This window comes from Echinococcus granulosus (assembly GCF_000524195.1).
Source record: "Echinococcus granulosus chromosome Unknown EG_S00126, whole genome shotgun sequence".
NCBI lineage: Eukaryota > Metazoa > Platyhelminthes > Cestoda > Cyclophyllidea > Taeniidae > Echinococcus > Echinococcus granulosus.
In genome coordinates this window covers 200,093-219,024 of record NW_020170506.1, presented here as the reverse complement: position 1 = coordinate 219,024, position 18,932 = coordinate 200,093, and the positions used below count along the sequence as shown (strand labels likewise).

Sequence of the window (18,932 nt, the reverse complement as noted above, 5' to 3'; positions counted from 1 at the left end):
AGGCTTGACTTTCAAATATTGTTAACATTTGTATCCAGTCGACGTAATTGCGACTGCTCTTGTTGGTGAAACTTGATGCATACCACGAGATGTTTAGCGCCATTTATTTTCATCCGCTCTATAAGCTAGAGGTCCCCAGCTGCACTACAACTGTGCTTATACCCCCATGTTTATCTTTCAAGAATTTCTTTCTAAAATCTTTCTAATTAGTTTGCATTGGTGGTTTTTACTTTAAATCTCACGCTACCACCAAAGGATTTGCTGTTCTCACGCACTCAATGCTAATGGTGGCGATCGTCGTCAGTGAAGAGGTTGCTACCTTGGCAAGACGAAGTTGAAGGCCTTTGGTGTAAAGTAAGCACAGAGAGTTTTTCAATGCATACTAGCAGTTAATCTGCGTAGATGATAGTGACTTTAGGTGCAAAAACTCATAAAAATTCAAAAATCGAAACTTTAGCTCTCGAAACATTGGACCATTGGAGTTGTCAATTGGGAAATTCTTGAGGAAAGGTACGACTGCATTTGGTCACACATTAAACAATCAACAGATTTAAAGAACTAGTAGAGTATATCAAAAGCTCACTGCGAAACTCATTCCTGATTTAATGTTTTTTTTTTAAATGCCAATCTCTATTTCATACAGCTACCGCCGCTTTTCATTTCGACTGTTCATAGACCATGGAAGTTGACGAGAGCAAATGTATCCTTACCAAGTGCAAAAACATTGAATAGGTTTAAGAACTGGAAGGTAAGGGAAAAGCTAAAGGGGTAAGGCACATGAAACATGGAACTTCTCGAACAGAGAAAGTAAACCAGATGCTTACAGCGATTGGATTCTCTTCATTTTGGGCTGCAACATGCTGCTACTACCACCGTTTGGATATACGGTTAAGGATGCTTATGATACAGACACTAGCCACATGCCTTTCGTCAACCATAACCTATTCTGTGTATAGGCTGCTATGTCTATCCGTCCAGTTTCTTCAAAATGTCTTCTCTCTCTCCCCGACTTATATCTTTCTCTACCACTTGCCTTTCGCGATATCCCTTGTCTATGTTTACCTTATCTAAATTCTTCTCTTTTCCTTACCTCTCTAATATTCGGACAATCTATGCCATGATTTGTTTCACACAGAACTTCTCTAATATGCCTCTACTCTTTGCTCCTCCTACCCAAGTATGTCAACCTAGAACAATTACCTCTGCTTTCCACCAACCTCCTCCTCATTTTACCAATGCTATAAATACAGCAAGCTTTACCAGGCGCCCTTTCGCTGCTACTAATCATTGCACCTCATAGTTAGCGTTAGCCCCTGTACATACGCCATTAATCTGAATACAGACAGATAATGGTAGCAGAAGCGTGCACCCTGGACCGTGCCATACGTTAGGGACAACTTGACTACTTGATGGCCATAGGTTACAGTGGCAAAAGCGCCGCCTTTGAAAAGCATGAAAAAATTAAAATGAAGTCATTGACACAAAGGAGGCTGATTACACGTCCTTGGTGTTGATAGCTCTGAGCAGTCTCTTATTGCAGTAAACAACCTCCCACGAGCCTCAAATACCATACTGAATCATGACCATGGGAAATGAAGCTGCTGCAGCCTCGGTCCACAAGTCGATTCAATAAATGACGACATATTCTGTTTGTGCCTGTTATCAACACTATTCACAAAAGGCAGTACAAATCGTTATGAGCCAAATAACACAGTCAACCTATTTTCCTTTTCAATTTTGGGTTCTGGTGCTGTCCAACAATCGCTCTGCATCAAAGGGGAAATCCGACTGTTGCGGACAAAAAACGTCATCGTGTTGAGAAGAGCCGTCGTTTACTTTGAATCTGGCATTGGAATTGTGTGCAAAGTTAAACGCTTTGGAGGTCAGCCATTCCTCCTCTTTGAAGGTGGCCTAAATCACACGGTGAGGTGAGACAATAGGTAATAGTCAACGCGTAATTCTAATGCCATTCTTGCACACTGCCGAGGCCCAACATCCGCCAGATGCAAGGCATTCCATTAGCATCAACATCGTGGTGAGGGGAATGTGCACCCTGCTTCTGTCATTGGAGGCGTGCCATACATTGCGTGAGAAACTTTGGACGATTTGAGCTACAGCTCATTGCATTTAGTGACTCGGAGAGTTAAGTCGGCTCATGCACAGCGTACCAATTTCGACTGCAATGCTATTGTGGACTGAGCGTCGTCTGTAGGCTTACATGGAAAAGAAGTCCAATGAAGGTGTTTAGCAGCAATTTGCTCAAATTTCTTTGCTTAGGTATGAAATAGCGTCGCCAGAAAGTAGTGCGCAGGGTTAGAGTAGTGCAAATTATTGCAATTTTTAAATGTTGCGAGCTTGCGTACCTGGTGGCTGTGGAAGCCCTCTCAGTGATATTCACGTCGAATCGTGATTCCTCGAAAAGCAAATGCCACTAAGTAATTGTCTTCAGGGGTGACTCTGAAAGCAGTTTTTAATGCACTTGATTGTTAATATTTAACTTGTGTTATCATAAAATAGGATGAAGGCGATGTGAAAGAAAGAATGTAAAAACGCATAGAGATCACTAAGTAATCCATTTAAGGTAGAGGTCTTTATGATCCGACTTGTGCTTAAAGGGAATTTGGTTGAACATTGAGGCTGCAGTATGGCTTTGACCCCACATCTTTATGGTTCATTCATGCACAAATTTTTTTTCAATTACAATCTCCATCTTACTTACTTCAGTTTCTGCACGATTTTAACAAAACTACTTCAATCTCTCCACTTTTCTTTGCTCTGTCATTTCTCACTCCACGTACTGCAAAATGCCTTAATTTTTTGTTTGCATTTTGTGACATATCTTGTACTTGATTGCTTAGTTTTTCTTCTCCTCTAGCAATCCCACAATCTGCGTCATAATCTGTCTCAATTAAGAAATCTTTAATCCTTCTTTTCTCATTCTCATGCATATCATCCGTGCCTTCCTGCAGATGCTGTCGCAGCTCCCAGTTCCTCCTCCGATTAACACGCCAAATATAACACACCACCAACAACACAACTGGCCGAATATTCTGACGACACATGTCCCATTTACATGGATGCCTAAAGTATTTGAAAAAGGTTAAACAGCAACCGCCACAGCCTACATATTTCGCGTCCTACAATGGCCTCGCGTTAAGGAGAAATCAAGCTCATCATTGAGGACAAACTGAATTAGCGCGTTGGCTTAAATAATTCATAATGTAAGGTACGACATTCGCCCTCTCCATTAAAGTCAAAACACTGCCTGCGTGGTTTCATAAAATTCGCGATAGTTAAAAAATCGTAGAGCCACTTCAAACAACCAGCAAATGCAGTAAACTGTATATCAGAATGTAAAAAATACTGGTGGTAAGTGTATACTCACATAATCATGCGAAAATTAGAGCTTAATAAAATGTTTAAAGTGAGGTACTTTGCCGTAGCAAAGGATAAGAACTGTAAAAAGGTGAAAAATTGGAATAAGATTGGTGGCGTCCGTGAAAAAATATCACATATATTAAAAGAAAATTTCCTAAGCGGTGTATATACGTCAAAACGACCATCTCCCAATATAAAAGCGACAAAGGAAAAAAAAACAGAGCTATGAGGAAGTAAAAAAGGCCACAAAAGTAAGAAAAAGACCACGAAAAAAGGAATAAGAATAGGGTAAAAAAAATTCAGCGGGATATGCTAGTAAGGTAAAAGAAGACGAGAAAAAGGCAGCAATAAAAGAGAAAAACTAGCACAGAAAGGCAAAAAAAGAGGTGAAAAACAAGTGTTATAAAAGAAAAGAAAAAGAAAAAGGGAATAGGGAAGAACACGGGTAGGGGAATAAGATATTCGTGGGCAGAGCATTCGAGCACACGAGCAGCAGGATGCTTGGGAAGTGGGAGTGAAAGATCAGGAAGTAGCGTACCTCCATCCATGCTCATCGCACAAGGAGACGCGAAGATTTGCACTCTTGAAGCGAGGAGGCGCCGCTGCCACTGCCTTTTGAACAGCCTCTGCAGTGGAGAAGGCCACGAAGGCTCTGTGCATCTCCTCATCCACTCTCACATGCGTAACCGCTCCGAATTTACCATAGAAGGATAAAATATCATTCAACTTTGGGACAGGCGGAAGATCATCTACCACCAACTGATGACCCACTTCGACATCATTCGAAGCCACTTCGTGTCTGCAAATGGAAATATGGCATTCACAACCACCAGCATCAAACTCACAGTGCATCCGTTGCACCAAGCGTGGACGCCACTTCGAGCCTCGTAAACACCACATGGCCAATGTGCTAGTGGTGCTTCGTAGGAGGGGTGCAGCGAAGAGTCTACGAGTGGCATGCGAGTTAACACAATAGACTGCCATATTGCTGGATTGGTGAGTTATAGGCAAAGGAGTTGACAATCCCATCGCCTCACTCTTCTATTTCTTGTTGACTTTTATCACTCAATTTTTATTTTGCTGTTAGTGAACTAGCCTTTTTTGTCTTTTTTTTGAATATCTCCTTATTTTGACAGTTTTTTTTGATTATTATTTTTACCTTTTGACATTTCCTTCTCCCTTTTGTAGCCAGTCCTTTTATATATTTTTTTGATTTTTTTTCAATTCTTCTTCTTTTTTGTCTTATGTTTACCAACTTACTTTTGTAGGTTTTGTTTTTTCCTTTTTTTGTTTGATTTTCTTCTTGAATATCTTCACTCTTACTGGATCACTCTTGATGATATGCGGGCTATCTTCGATTGCTTTTCTGGCGTACTCCTCCTTTAAAAACGTCACATATCCGCAGCGTCGCGACACGTTTGTTTTGAAATCGCGCGAGATGCAGCAGTCTGTGATGGCGCCATACTTTTTAAAATATTGTCTCAACTGACTCTCTGTGTGGGTCCTTCGCAGTCCGCCTACGTATATTTTCGCCTCTAACGTCTCTACGGTGTTGTTTGTGCTGACGTTGGCTCCAGGGCTTCTACTTTAAGCACACACACACATCAAAACACTTTATTAAATCTTAGTCCATATTTAACTAATCCTTCCTTTCTTCCCTTCCTTATCTTCACTTTCTCTAACTCCTACTATGTTTTTAATAACTTGAAGTATGAATAAGTTCTTCCTGTTGCACTTACCTTTCATTTTTAATGCTGTAGCTTGTTGAGATTAGTGTTGCAGGGACCATTCCATCACGAATAATGAGACTGAACTCACTCAATTGTTGGATTACCTAAACAAAAGCAAATTAATTTATCCGTTACCTACAGTTCAGTTTTACTGCCAGTCAAAGATTCATGGAAATCCTCTTCATCCTGTCACGTTACGTTAAGGATTCCTTCCAGTGGTAGGTCTAAAATCCTTATTGCCTCTTATTTCGCATTGATTTATACCAACCACTCCGTTTCTGCAAGCCCTTACCCTGTCTTATAATTCTTTTCAAGTTCATGGTAAAGGAAAAATTCCATGCGCAAAGACTTAGCAATTAATTGGTTAAGGCAGCTTTAAAACACGCATTCCATTCCATTGATGAAGGTGATTTGTTCCAGTGTCACAGCTATCTGCATCCTTTATTCCCTTATTTATTTGATTCTAAAGCAATATTCTTCAAAGCCCACCGTGGAAATAAAAATAAACCCCACGGAAAAAGTCATTATCTGTAGCGGATTGAATGAAGTGGGTAAAGCTCTCTAGACAGCCATCCAACGTTGACTAAAATCCATCACTCAAGTCGCATCGCCTTGCATGCATACACACACCCGCAAATACGCTCAGATGCATTTAGTAACCTACCTTAATGAACCGATCAGACACTTGCATCTGTGTCATGGGTATAGGGCCTAGCTGCTTCACCGCCTCCTCCAAACGCTTGGCTTCACGTGAACACTGTTTCAATGACTTCCAACGCGCCACCGCCTTTTGCCAATTCTACAGAAAAGAATTTAATGGAGTTTGAGAGAGGGAAGGCAAAAAAGGGCAATGACGAGAGGAACGTTTGCAGATGCAGCCAGACAAGTTCGAAATACACAGTCCAACGTCCATTGCCACTCACTGTGATCCCAATCGGGGACGCGTAGACATCTTGTATCCTCCTCACTTTGAGAGAGAGGCGCGTGATCCATCGCACTAGTGCATCTACATTTCCGTGGCTGACCTCATTCACTTTCCACACTTTCAGCGTGGCAGTATTCAGAGCTGTGTCTGCCATCTGGCACAGATGCAGCACCGCTGCATCCAAGGCATCAATAATCTCATCCTTTGTCCTCTCCTCTGTCTTCAACCCCAAGGAATTTAACTCCTGTAACTGCTCCAAACGCGTATTTAAGATCGCCTTGTGGTAAGACAGCACATTCAACTTGGTGTGCAGCAGCAGGCGGTACTGCATGAAGCAAAGGAAGAAAACCATAAACCTTAGGTGCCGGTTTGCTACCAACAACACATCTTCATGAGACACTAGTTGACTTTTTAGCACTTTAAGCTAACGAGAATACAGTAGGTGTCAACAGATCATCTCATAGGCTATCGTGTTTTTCCTCACCTAGCACTCAACCAGCCGGCAAAGTATCTTTTCTTCTAAGTTGCAGTCACTCACGCACAGATACACACTTCCATAACCCCATGAGAAAGTCGCATATCATGTATACGTCAAATCTGTGCAAAAAATACCTCAACTTTATCTACGCTTTTTAGGGATAGCAGATAACTAAAACAAAAATTTTATTCCTTACCTGATGCTCTTGAAAATATGCCTGTTTACAATCTTGCTTTTGTTCCTCCTTTTGGTTCTGCTCCTGATTCCAGGAGAGCCGATTGAGCTGAGACAAAATAGCAAAGTTGGGACGCAGTTCCGCCACGTCAAATGCCTCACGACAGTGAACGCAGCGCACTGTTGTGGATCTTGTGTGAGACAGTAGGCAAGGTCGCAAGCATAATGTATGTCCGCATGGCAGACGGTAGGGTTCGCTCATCCTTATCGGCACAATTGAAATTAGAAACAAATTTCACTTTTTCTTCTCACAGTAATGTGCATATTAGCGTCAGATTCAGCAATGTTCCCTCGAAGTCATACAAGCACACCCTTGCATGCAAATGTTAACTCAATCCGCTACAATCGGCCTAGCCTTCACTGCCTACACTGTTACTGCCATAGGCACCGCTGTAAAGGAAGTATTCGTATTTGGGAAGGGGTAAAGCATTCCAGAGTTGACGAAGACAGAAGCTATTTTGCTCCACGAATCCTTCAAATTCCACTAGTTCTTCTTCCACGAAATGGCACAGCTTTATATCCCCTGCCTCTTATGCTCTTCGCAAAGCTTTGGCCTACCAGTCTTCCGTCTACGCGCCTATATAACATTTCTGATTTGCATGCAATGGTTTTGACTGTTACAAATTCAGAGAAAGCACTGCATGCAACTACATCAGCAAATGTTTCATCACATTCTCTCACTGATAGCTCTGTCATCAAACGGCTTATCCCCTCACACTAGCCTAAAATGCATCTATCCGTTTACAGCTATTCAATGGATCAGGCATACGAAATGTAAATAGGCGTTGTGAGTAAAAGTCGGCTGTACCCTGTTCGTACTTTGAAGCACATGCCAAACAGCACCTATTCATATAAATGTCTATTTAAATTGCAGCCTCTTAGTGCCACATAAAACAGGTCATTGTTAACGCAAATGACTTACAACTTTGCGCATATTCCACAAATAAGATCCGCATAAGTAATATCCATCACTTCGCCACACTCTCCTCCGACGATGTAGTGGTGTATGGCTTACACCACAGTTTTAAACTGAAAGGCACTTTGGCATTACTCTTGATCGATTCTCATGGCGGTGGAACCAATCAGTACGATGCCTTATTGCAGTATAGCCAATAGCTGTGCTCCCATGGTTACAGGTGACACACACAACCTAAGCTAGGCCCTGCAAAATAATCATCCTGCTCGTCTGCATAACCGCTACACCCCTCCCTCTCTCTCTTTCTACCTCTAATGCCACTAATAGACTGCTTGAGTGAAAAAGTGTGTAGTAGGGTGTGTCTCAACTCTTGTGCTAGTTGGATCATTCATTGGTCGTGCTTCAGTGTGCAGCCAAAACAGAATCAAGATATGCGTATAAGAGATCCTAGCAAGCGTCTTCACTCATCACCACCTCAAAGGTAGGTGATGACAATGGTGACTAAACCACCTTAAAACATCTGTCAAAGGCGATACTAATCAGCAACTAGCGTCTTAGTAGGATGAGAGTCGTGGGAGGAAACTCCACCATATCTGACAAAACCGAAGGCGCTCAAGTTTCTGTCAATCTAAAGAAGGAATAAACTGAGTGTGAGCCTGATGTAATTTACCCTGGCTAGTGAGATCCAATACCTAATAAGTGCCACCCAAGGCATTCTTTATGCCAAGGGGTAAATGTGTCACCAACTAATATGTTCATCTGTTTCATTCCACGTAGACCAGCTCCATCGTCTTGGCGGATAGACAAAGATCCTCTTGGCCTTGTTCCTGGGCATTTCAGAGAAAGAGGGATAAAGGGGAAAGGAGAGTGAGTGCGTACTCATGAGGAGGAGAGTAGATTCAAAATTAACTAAACGCCTCTTGTATATGCGTATATGCATGAGTATGCCTGCGTCCCATTGTAAACGTTAATGGGTTATAGGGCAGTTCGCAATTAAAGAACCTAAAAAACTGAAACAGCAGTCCATCAAAGCTTATTTTTAATGACTATAAGGTTAAAGTTTTCCTCTCACTTGAGACTATGCAAATTGAGCCCAGTAAGAAAGGACTACAAGACATTTTTCTAAAATTTGGCAGTGATTCTACCAAATTTACAATTTTTCGTTATGAATTCATAATTTTTGATTGGAAGATCATTACTCATATTTTCTATTCTTTTCGGAAATTCACACATTAATTATCAATCATAATTAACATTAAAGCAGCCACTCACAAATGCATTGATGACCTTGACAGATTGCAAGGAACAATGTCGTCAACCGTAGGCACATTAGGGCGTAAGAAACTAAAAAAAGTAAAGTCATTTACGGATAACAGCCGATGCTTGAATGCCCGGCTTGAGTCATGTGCGTCGGGTGTCACGTATGTCGAACACTAATAACACTGCTATTGAATGAACTAAAACAAAGCATCGTGGCGATTGTTCAAACCGCCATAAAAATTGACAAATAGAAATGGCAAAAGTGCCTGCCAGTTTGAAATTGTGGTGCGAGGTAAACTCCGTCACTTGATCAGGGGTAGGTTTGTCGAAGCGAAGGCTTCAATTGAAGCGCACCTCATTTGCTGCTTATTCTCAAATTAACGACTTGTTTGCGCTAATGCTAACATTTATTGTGGCACTGAGAGGATGCGGTGAAGCGGGACAGCATCAACTGAGAGTTAGAGCAGTGCCTATTTGTCAGGTGACTGACATTTGCCTGAGTAGGTCATTAAGTGATTCAGGTGAGGTCATGCACAGTCACACATCACAGTTATAAATTGACATATAAGTAGTGCTACTGCCCATCCTAGGTCTAAAAAGTAGAGAGGGGAAGGTAGGGCACCGAACCCTTCAGCTAATGTGACCTGCTGATTGGTTGGAAAGGAACAATGCTCTAATTGCACCTTTTAACGCCTCATTGATTCATCGCCATGGCGCATTATTAACCTTGTAGAAATATTGTTTTCGTCCCAAATTTACCTATCTTTGCAATTTTAAGAACATTATTCTGTCTTGTGCGCAGGATTTGACTAGTTTGGAAGTCAAAAATGAGATAATGCAACATTCTCATTTATGATGTAGCCAATGAGTGAAGGGATCGCGTAAATGGGATGCCAGTCCTGCTTACGAAGGTAAGGTGTTAGTGGGCAAATGACGGCATTCCTCTATCAATCTCCAAAGCCTACCAATATGTACTCTCTGTCATAGCACATAAGTGCTGTGATATATGAGAACCTCCTGAAGACGCTAAAAGCTAGAAGTGTCCGGTCGGAAAGCAAAAGTGTTGACAGGCACTGGTAAGTTATCAACAATGGTGGACCAAATAGAAGTACAGGTAGAGAAGTAAACAAGTAAAGCAAACCTAAAATGAGAATATGTCACGCAATTGTGATGCCTGATTCAAATAAGCAAATTGAGGGCTGCACCTATGCTACAGGGCAACCTTCTTCTGTGTCAACCAATAAACCTCCCTGCTCGTATATACTCCTCGTTTCATTAAATGAAGCAAATAGTGAACGAGGTTGGGCAGACCTTGAACAGTTCGCCGAATGCGTTCAGAGTCAAAGCTATGCTAACGTAAGAAGCCATGCGGAGAGAACGTCTTTCAGACGATGAGATTAAACAAAGGAGGTAGGTCACAATTAGCCGTAGCAATTGACCGATTCGCCATACCTGGGTAAACTGTTTGCTATCTAGTGGTTTGTCTTCCACCACATCTCCCACTTAGTAATATTTGATAAGACAGTCGTAACATTTCCACCAGCATTCATTTCCTCACAAGGATCTCATCACATTTGGTGCTATGGCCAATCGTAGCGACGGTCGAATCTATGCTGGCTGCACGTACTCAGTGACATTTTTGCTTAAGCATTCTGGGTAGCGCTGTATTTGTTGATTCGCACTCGTGGAAGTGGTGAAGTAGTACTTTTATCATCCATAACTGTTTGCCGCGCCGCCAAAATACTATGCTGATTCAGTGCCGTAGACAACATAAATCACCTAAAATTAAAGATTTCTGCTGCCCGTGTAAAGGTTGAATGACCACCAAACTCTAAAGGTAGGTTTGTGCATACTGATCTGTGCAACTGCACTTTAGGCAAATGAATTCAATCCTTCTAATTACACGCAGGATTCAGTAGGTCATCATGAAATTATGGCTCACCTAAACAATATCACATTTAACTAGGCCATCTCTACTAGGGCTTTGATAAACTACAGGCAGCTTATCGTTCTAGACCCTTGGAAAATCACGGAATTTGATGCTCACACTTTTCTTAACCTGTGTAATTGAGCCCTCTCAACTGTCTTCGAAATACATTTCTAATTGGATTTTGCGCACTCACACCCGCTAATCAACCTTTTGCGGAATGTCTTCATCCTATACCAAATTTAGATTTGTTTCCCAACATTAATTATAATTAAATCATTAATTATAGTCAAGGTTAAATCATACAACACTAAAGCAACAATGACCTTTTAGGGTCGCGTGTAGAGAAGTGTCACAGTTACAGGACTGCTGGTTATCGAAGATGTAAGTAAGGTGGTTTGAGTATCATTTGTCCCTAAAGCTTGCTACAGCAGGATGACAAGTTTGCTACCTCACGTAGACCAAATTGAGTGTCATAGTAAAATTACAGAGAACGTCATGGCTTTGATTACGGGCATGTTTAGTAGAAAGAAGGAGAAAAGGGGGAAAGGAGAGAGAAAAGGCATGTGCATGTGTGCTAACTTGAAGGACAGTGGGTCCAAATTTAATGCATTTATGTGATACACTACATATAGAATGTTATGCAAAAAAGAACATTAAACAGATGATAAATTTAGGTGGTTCAGTCACTTTATTTACCGTTATTATCTACATTTGTAGCGTTTGTAGGTGGCGGAAATTGCTTTTCTCTCATAGCTGCTTAACATGCTTTCGTATTAGTTGCACACTAAAACACAATCAATGCAACTTGTGCAACTGGTAGCAAAGTTAGGGCTCTCGCACTTGCGCACTTCATTCCATTCAAGGTATCAATAAGTGGCAGCGATTGAGTGAAGGAATGTGAAGAGGTTGTGGCTTTTAGATAGGCCTGATTGGCGATACCTGGTGTGGATCATGTGTGTCGACTGTGATCAAGCATGCACAACTACTGGCTGAACTGTAGTAACGCATCGTGCTGATTGGCTACACTGCTAGAAGAAGTGACCAGTAGAAAAGGCAAAAGTGCCTGCCAGTACAAAGTTGAGCAGTGCCACTGCACGCCACCACTTGACCGGAGCGAATTGTTGGCCAGCAATGGCATCAACTGGCGAGGACCTCACAGCAAGTATTTTAGCTGCGAAACAACCGCACACATGATTAATAGTAATAAGCAGTTCGCAACACTCATGGCCTGATGCATCCGCATCAAAACGGATGTGCTTTATTTTGGAAAAATAAGCAATTCTTGAAAATCCCCCAGGCATCACCATCAAACACTAGCATTGAGTTATCTTATTTCAATGTAGCAGTCTGTTCTACTAATTATACATCCCCAGTACTTAAAAATAAGTTCATAATATGCAAATTAAATAAATCAAGCATTTAGTATGCCAAAATATTTGCGAAAGTATAAACGCGCACACCTCAAAATATACTACCTATAAAACTAAACACAATACTTGTAAGTCTATTCTACAGCAGTCAGCCAAAAAATAAAGGCATAAATATTTTTTATGGCATGCAAATTGATGAAAAGGAAAGGCAATGAAGCATACTGCGAACGGAGCACGCAAATAACCATCATCAACGAAACCTTCACCCACGAGCATCGATGCACACAAAATTGAGACACGTCTTTTCCGTTTATCACCATGAGTCAGTAAATACTTACATATGATATGCACGAAAATAATTACAATGAAACAAATACATTTTCAACAAGAGCTGCTAATACCTCTGAAATAATTCCGACTAAAAAGCTTTGTATTACTAGGTGTGTTTGAGCTCTCGAATACGCGCATGTCGACCTGCTTAATTCGAATAAGTTGGCACATAAGGAAAATGCACAAATTCATATTTGCCTTCGCAAATTTTGATAAGCAACAAACGTAAATGTGCATAGCAAATAAGTGCATCAGTTCCAATATTAGATTTTCTGTCTCTAATTCCATGTCATTGCATTAGGAATATTTTTAGGACATACAAATATTTTGCCCTTAACCTTTACATTCAAAACAAGCAGTTTTATAGTAAAATAAATGCCTGTTTGCCTTTAAAAAATTCTGGCATTTGAAAGTAATGATGTCTTTCCAATCTGCCTACATAACATTTAAATAGATGCATACAGAAAACATGTATTTTAACGATAAAGTGCAAATTCTGCCATTATTTTATAACTGATGGTATTATTCCACATACTTTTGCTCTAATCGACGAGTAAATTTTCTTTACACACAATTCTGGCACTGAGTTCTTTTCTACTTTGACTCCCATTGTTACCAAGCCATATAGAGACTTCGAAGGCGCTCAATCCATGCTCTGCCCTTCACCTCCGTGACTATCGCAACTACCCCTATTCCCTACTCGTTGAAACACCGTTTAGCAGAAACCATTCTCTCTGCCTGAAATATTTTTCAAAGACTCTTTATTTTGGAAAGGGGGTGCGTTTTTCACAAGATAGATCAATCCACCTCTCCAATCGACATATTACTATCGAAAGTTCCCGTTAAATTAAGTCGCCTTATGGAAGAAAACTTTAATATTATTCTTTGAGGGGTCATTTTGATGAAATCAAACTGGGTAAGCTAGCACTTTTACTGCAAAGCAAAGTCCCAATGTGGAGGGAGAGTGCGCTGAATTGGATCAAAGACGGGTGATACCAAAAGCAAAATTAGATGGTGGCGGTGACTTCATCTGTTTCATGATGAACACAAGTAGTATGCGTTACAGATTAAAACCTCAAATCAAATGTCTTTCTCATGCTGCACGTGATGGTTGGTAAGTTACATTATTTCATTTCTGAAGGTGGTCTGGCAGATTAGCGAGTTGTTGCTCAATTAACCAGGAACATCCATTTAGTGAGCAATATATCTAAGGTTCATCACAAGTAATTACGAGCACCGCCGAGTTAAACAGCCATTGCAATGTCCGAAGGTTTACGGGGAATGCCCATAGACAATAACAGAATTTAAGGCTGATCAGGCGATCATCGAGATTACGCGCTGTGTAATTGAGCCGCCTCGCTTGTATTCTTCATGAAAAAGAGGGCGTTTGCAATCTGCAACCGTAGTGACAGTGTGATGCTTCACCCTACGATAAGCTTGCGTTATGGTCCACTGTTTTCATTTAATGATTGTGGCATAAGGATATTCTTCGGTTGGTCCGCAGTTGCACTTGCTTCTACTTACTTTTATTTTAGTAGTGCACATTTATTGCGTCAACCCCTAAAATAGATAATCTGTACACAGTTGGCTTGAAATATCTCCAGTAGTATTTAAAAAGTGATTTATCAGTAGACAAGTCAATTAATACAAGAGTATGCGATGTTGTGCTAGCCAGGTGTCGGACTGCAAATTGATGGAATGTGGCCATGCCAACCGCTGGGGGAGCATAGAAGGAAACCATGGAATCTCTGCAGCTGATATTTGTTGTCATAGTAAAATTGAGTGGCCGTTGACATGGCATCTAAATTTTTATGGAAAACAAATAACTATAATAGATTTCCTCCCCCAAATCCTTCGATAAATCTAGAGAGTAATTCCACTTGTAAAATGCATTCCGATTTGAAGAGGCAAGATAAATCTAGTCCAACGCAACTTTGATCCTCTTCACTTTTGTTAAGTAGTTGTCTACCTTTTATAATCTGCCATCGTTTGACTGTCTACCATTAGGCGATTTGGATAAAATTTGCTCGAGAATGTAAATGATGAGGATTGGTGACTACCTCATTTCCATTCATCTCATCTAAAGAGCATAGTACACAATGAATAAAGTCGGACACATCCTGATTTGCGCTGTGAGAAAGAACTTAAAACCCGAGTCCAGTGCAAGAAAAAAAAGGGGATTTTTTCCAGCCACTTGAGTAGGTAAAACAAAATTACAAAAAAATTGAATTTTGAGCCATGTGCATGGAAATGAAGGTGCTTCTCTTTAGAAACAAATAAATAAATGCATCCTAAATGCCAAAAAGTTTTTGAAAATGTTGAATTTTGTGCCACTAGTTGCAATAGAATTGGAGGATTAGCCTTCTTTGTCTTGCGTCCTCAGTTTCCCACCACAGACTAGTGTGTGACTTCCGAGGTTAACTCGGTTGTTGCTTTCCTGACTGCAGTAAACCAATCCATTCCACTTAAACACCCACTCCCCACTTTACTTTAGGCAAAAGGAAGACGTCTACTGTGGATGGCAGACAACTTCGTAGAGGCACACAATGGAGTAGCTATTGAGGTTCGACCTGCTTCCCCTTGATGATCATTTCATAATGAATTTTGCACACCATCCTGGTCAGATATGTATGATTCGCAGTCCATAACTATGTCAAATGTAGTGCAGAAAGCATTTAGTTTGAAAGCACTGTTAGGAGAGTGAAATCCACTTCTCATTGCAGCACATTCCATAAGAACTAGTGATAATTGGCGAGTGCGTAGATCCAGACTCTATCAGACCAGCAAAGAGGTGCAGAGGAAAAGTGCGCGAAACTTTGCTTAAACACCAATAATACCGCAAAATACGATTGACGCAGATTAACGTCTAACTCAAATGAACCTACTCCCACTGTTTGCAGTCAGGGCACACCACCATTGTACAGGTGACTAGAGACAAATCAGTATAGTAAAAAATGGAGCAGGATGCCTCTTGACTATGAACAGTGCAAATGAATCAAGGCTACACCGTTTCCGTTTTCTTAGCCGACCGCTGAAGACTTATAGACAAGTGTCCTAATTTGAGCTGAAACCAGAATCATCTTTTGCTAACTACAACTCATGCGATCCTGCATACAGGGGGATCCACTTTTAATAGGTTGAAGATGACCAACAACACTATCCTCTTGTGCAACGGTGCAGTATTAAAACGATTGCTCATCTCTTACTGATATCTACTATACCTCTGCATTAGTTGTGTACTGACACACGATCAGAGAATGGTGCCACTAGCAAAAGAGTTGAGGCACGATTGACAAAGTATTTTATTCCACTCAAGTTGTCAATAGGTGACAGCGAAGGAGAGAGGTAGAAGTGTAACAAAAGGTCAATCTAGCAGGTTGTTGGACTGATGGGGCCTGGTAGTGATCGTGTGCAGCAGTTGTAATCATGTAAGCATTAATATTAGCTGAATAGCAAAGGCGCTTTATGATGACTGATTACACCGCTTTATGATGAAATCACCTGTTGGGTTAGAATTGAAGTGTATTCCACCCGCTGCCACTTGATCAAAGAAAAGTGTGCTGCACCGATGGAATCAACTGGTGCCGATGTTGTGAGTTATTGGTGTAAAATGTGACATTTTTGTGACACTGACTTGATGCAATGAAATAGAGCAACATAGAATATTAATGCCGAGTGAGAGGTAAAGCGGCATTTCTTCACCAGATCATTGAAAATCTACTAAGTAGATCAGTGAATAATTCAACTGACAGGTTCGGCACGGAGAGACCAGTCATGAAGGGTAATATAGGGCTAAACAAAGTAAAAATGACAAATAGAATGGATTTGCGGTTACACATAATCAGTGGCATGTGTCTTCTTCAACTCTAAAAGGCCCCCTGTAATCCCTTCAGAAAAGTCTTCTTTTATGGGAGTGTCTGTGGCCGTACAATGTAATAGCCTGAGCGTGGACCATTGCCTTCGCATACATGCGGATGTGCGTTAGAATTAAAGGGAAAGTTTTCACCGCCTTCTCCATCTTGTGGTCTTAGTATTTTCCATTGTCCTGAGAAGGATGAGTGATCCCTACAGCCTGCTGTGCAGACACCTTCTGCTTGTGCCTTTTATGCAGCCACATACCAGAGCCATAACTGCAAGCTTCATCTACTGTTGTGCAATATTTGATGTCTCAGCTGCGTCCCAAATATACCATTTTGGACTCAAGTCTATGAACCCTCGTCGCGATGGAAGCTGAAGGAGCAGAAGTTGGAGAAGTAGTTAAGAATCCGCACCCATCTATGCGGTGCAGCACTTGTGTGAGAGCAGTCCAAGTGAAAGTGTCTGACATTTACCACCACTGTCACCGCAGCGTCTATCTGCGGTGACGTGAGAACCACCGTGAGAGTGTAAGCTTCAGCGCTTTTCAAATAGTACCATACATTTCCTATTTTCTTGACTATATACATATGTCAAGTTAGATGCTGATTTTATCCGTTGAAGGAAATGACAGAAGTAAATTGGTCACCGAACATAAACGTTGCAAACGTAAGCACTCCGTTTGTGACACGGGCATGATTTGGTTTAGTCCTCTACAATAAGATGCTGAGGCTCTCAACTCATTTTGCATGTCACACATCACGGAATGTCTCCTTTCCTTTTCTTCATGCAGTACCTTCTGATAGTCCGTGTAAAACTGAGCGCCTCGTCACATTACAAAGCAATCATAAAATTGCTTTAGAAGCAATTGCGAGGGTCAAAATTTTCTCTTTGAAAACAGCCGAAGAAAACAGATGAGGATCTATTTGCTGCCTTGGGGGGTACAGTGCTGGACCTGCGAATGGCTGACAGCAAATTACTGGATGCTGCTAGAACTAAACTGGAGATGTTGAGCCTGACAGGCGACGAGATGATATGCCTACTCGTACGACGAGTCACGAACCATCCCTTTGCGGTTCACAAAGCTCAGGATGCATCTGTGTGGAGAAAAAGAATCACAGTGAGTGGCAACGCCGGTGGCCTAAGTATTGCTAATTTCTCCTCTGGCTGCTGTTGATGCTACCGCTTTGCCTCTCCTGCCTTTTCTTTCACTCTCATTTTTCTATTTTCGTCCGTAGAACCAGCAAGATGTGATTGCGACGCAGAAGTCTTTGAAAAGTCCCCTTTGTGAAACCGCAACATTGGAGGAGATGATAATAACGTGGATGCATTTATCCGATCTGCTCGGTAAGGTAAGTTAACAAAGGCGCCTGTGCTCAGGGAGGGACAGGATGCGATAAGAGCCGAATAGTCAGGTGTTGCAGAATGTCGAAGACGCGGAATGGCTTCTTTCTCGTCTGTTTATAGTATGCACTGACAATGCGCCTTATATGGAGCAATGGCGTAAACCGTATCAGAAGGGGCAGCCGTGTCATTTCCATAGCAAGCAGGAACTAATGGAGGAAGTGGGCGTTTCCACGCAAGCGAACAAAATCATGTTCATAAGGCTGCATACATTCACATCATCAATCGACCTGTAGAAACGTTGAGCTGATTGTGATAGGTATTAGTAGGAGTATGACTGCTTGCATTATTGAATGTTCTCAGCTCAGAATAACTCCCTAAATTTTGCAGTAGAATAGAATGAAAACCTTTACATCTTCTCTAAGTTGGTATATATTGTTTGTGATATGCGGGCACAGATGAATGACAGAGGTCGTTTGAAACTGTGGTGCTAATTCCACCAGCAATTGATTCCATGTGGTAATCTCAAACTCCTAGATTTATCACCAATCCCCGCGGTGATCTCATTGATGCTGAGTATACACACCCAATGCCGTATTTGCTCCAATTCTTAGGTAATATGATTTGTTACATTTATCTTAACATAGATGTGCCAGGCATCGCCACGACAACATACTACTTTATTGGTGTTGATATTCAACATTTACTCACTCATTTCTATCACCTGTGCTGCTGCCAATCCGTCAGCAGACTCAAAAGGCAGGCAACGCCTTGTCATGGCACTGGCATGTAAGAGCAGGCGAGATCACAAGCAGATTGTGTGCCCACATGACAGGCTGTGGAGATCACTCATCGATCTTGGCACGTTGGAAAATACAAAGATCACTGAAAAGGACCTTGAAGTCAGACACACAAGTGTACCCACATGTGTGTGAAGTCGAAGCTCAATACTCAGGCTGTTCCACACTACCGCTATTGGCATTGCTGTGAAGTATGCGTTTGTGAGGAAATGCATGAGGCCTTGCAGAGTTGATAAAGACAAATAGATCAGACACCGCTGATTCATGAATAGTCACACACGCACACTTATTGTCATTTCATACTGAGTCTAATTCTGCGTTTCACTACACGGACCCCTTAAACTCCTTTATGTATGCTTCCACCAGACAGTAAGGTTCCACG

At 41.4% G+C, this 18,932-nt stretch overlaps 2 protein-coding genes across 2 annotated transcripts in view; both read right to left on the bottom strand. All coding sequences in view use genetic code 11, as the record gives it.

Moving 5' to 3' along the window:
- Nucleotides 1–2,854: 2,854 nt before the first annotated feature.
- On the bottom strand, nt 2,855–6,947 carry EGR_08986 (DAZ-associated protein; the record flags this gene model as incomplete). Its single annotated transcript, XM_024498235.1, has 8 exons — nt 2,855–2,903; nt 3,917–4,177; nt 4,224–4,288; nt 4,639–4,960; nt 5,118–5,212; nt 5,773–5,907; nt 6,032–6,358; nt 6,708–6,947. The coding sequence occupies 8 exons, from the start codon at nt 6,945–6,947 to the stop codon at nt 2,855–2,857; spliced, it is 1,494 nt and encodes a 497-aa protein (XP_024347377.1).
- Nucleotides 6,948–14,554: 7,607 nt separating this feature from the next.
- Nucleotides 14,555–18,932, bottom strand: part of EGR_08985 (hypothetical protein) — a gene marked incomplete at both ends in the record, with an annotated part of 16,928 nt that continues 12,550 nt past the window's right edge. Inside the window, 2 exons of the mRNA XM_024498234.1 lie at nt 14,555–14,631; nt 14,669–14,884. Coding sequence (XP_024347376.1) covers nt 14,555–14,631; nt 14,669–14,884 — 293 coding nt within the window. The remainder of the gene's footprint in view (nt 14,632–14,668; nt 14,885–18,932) is intronic.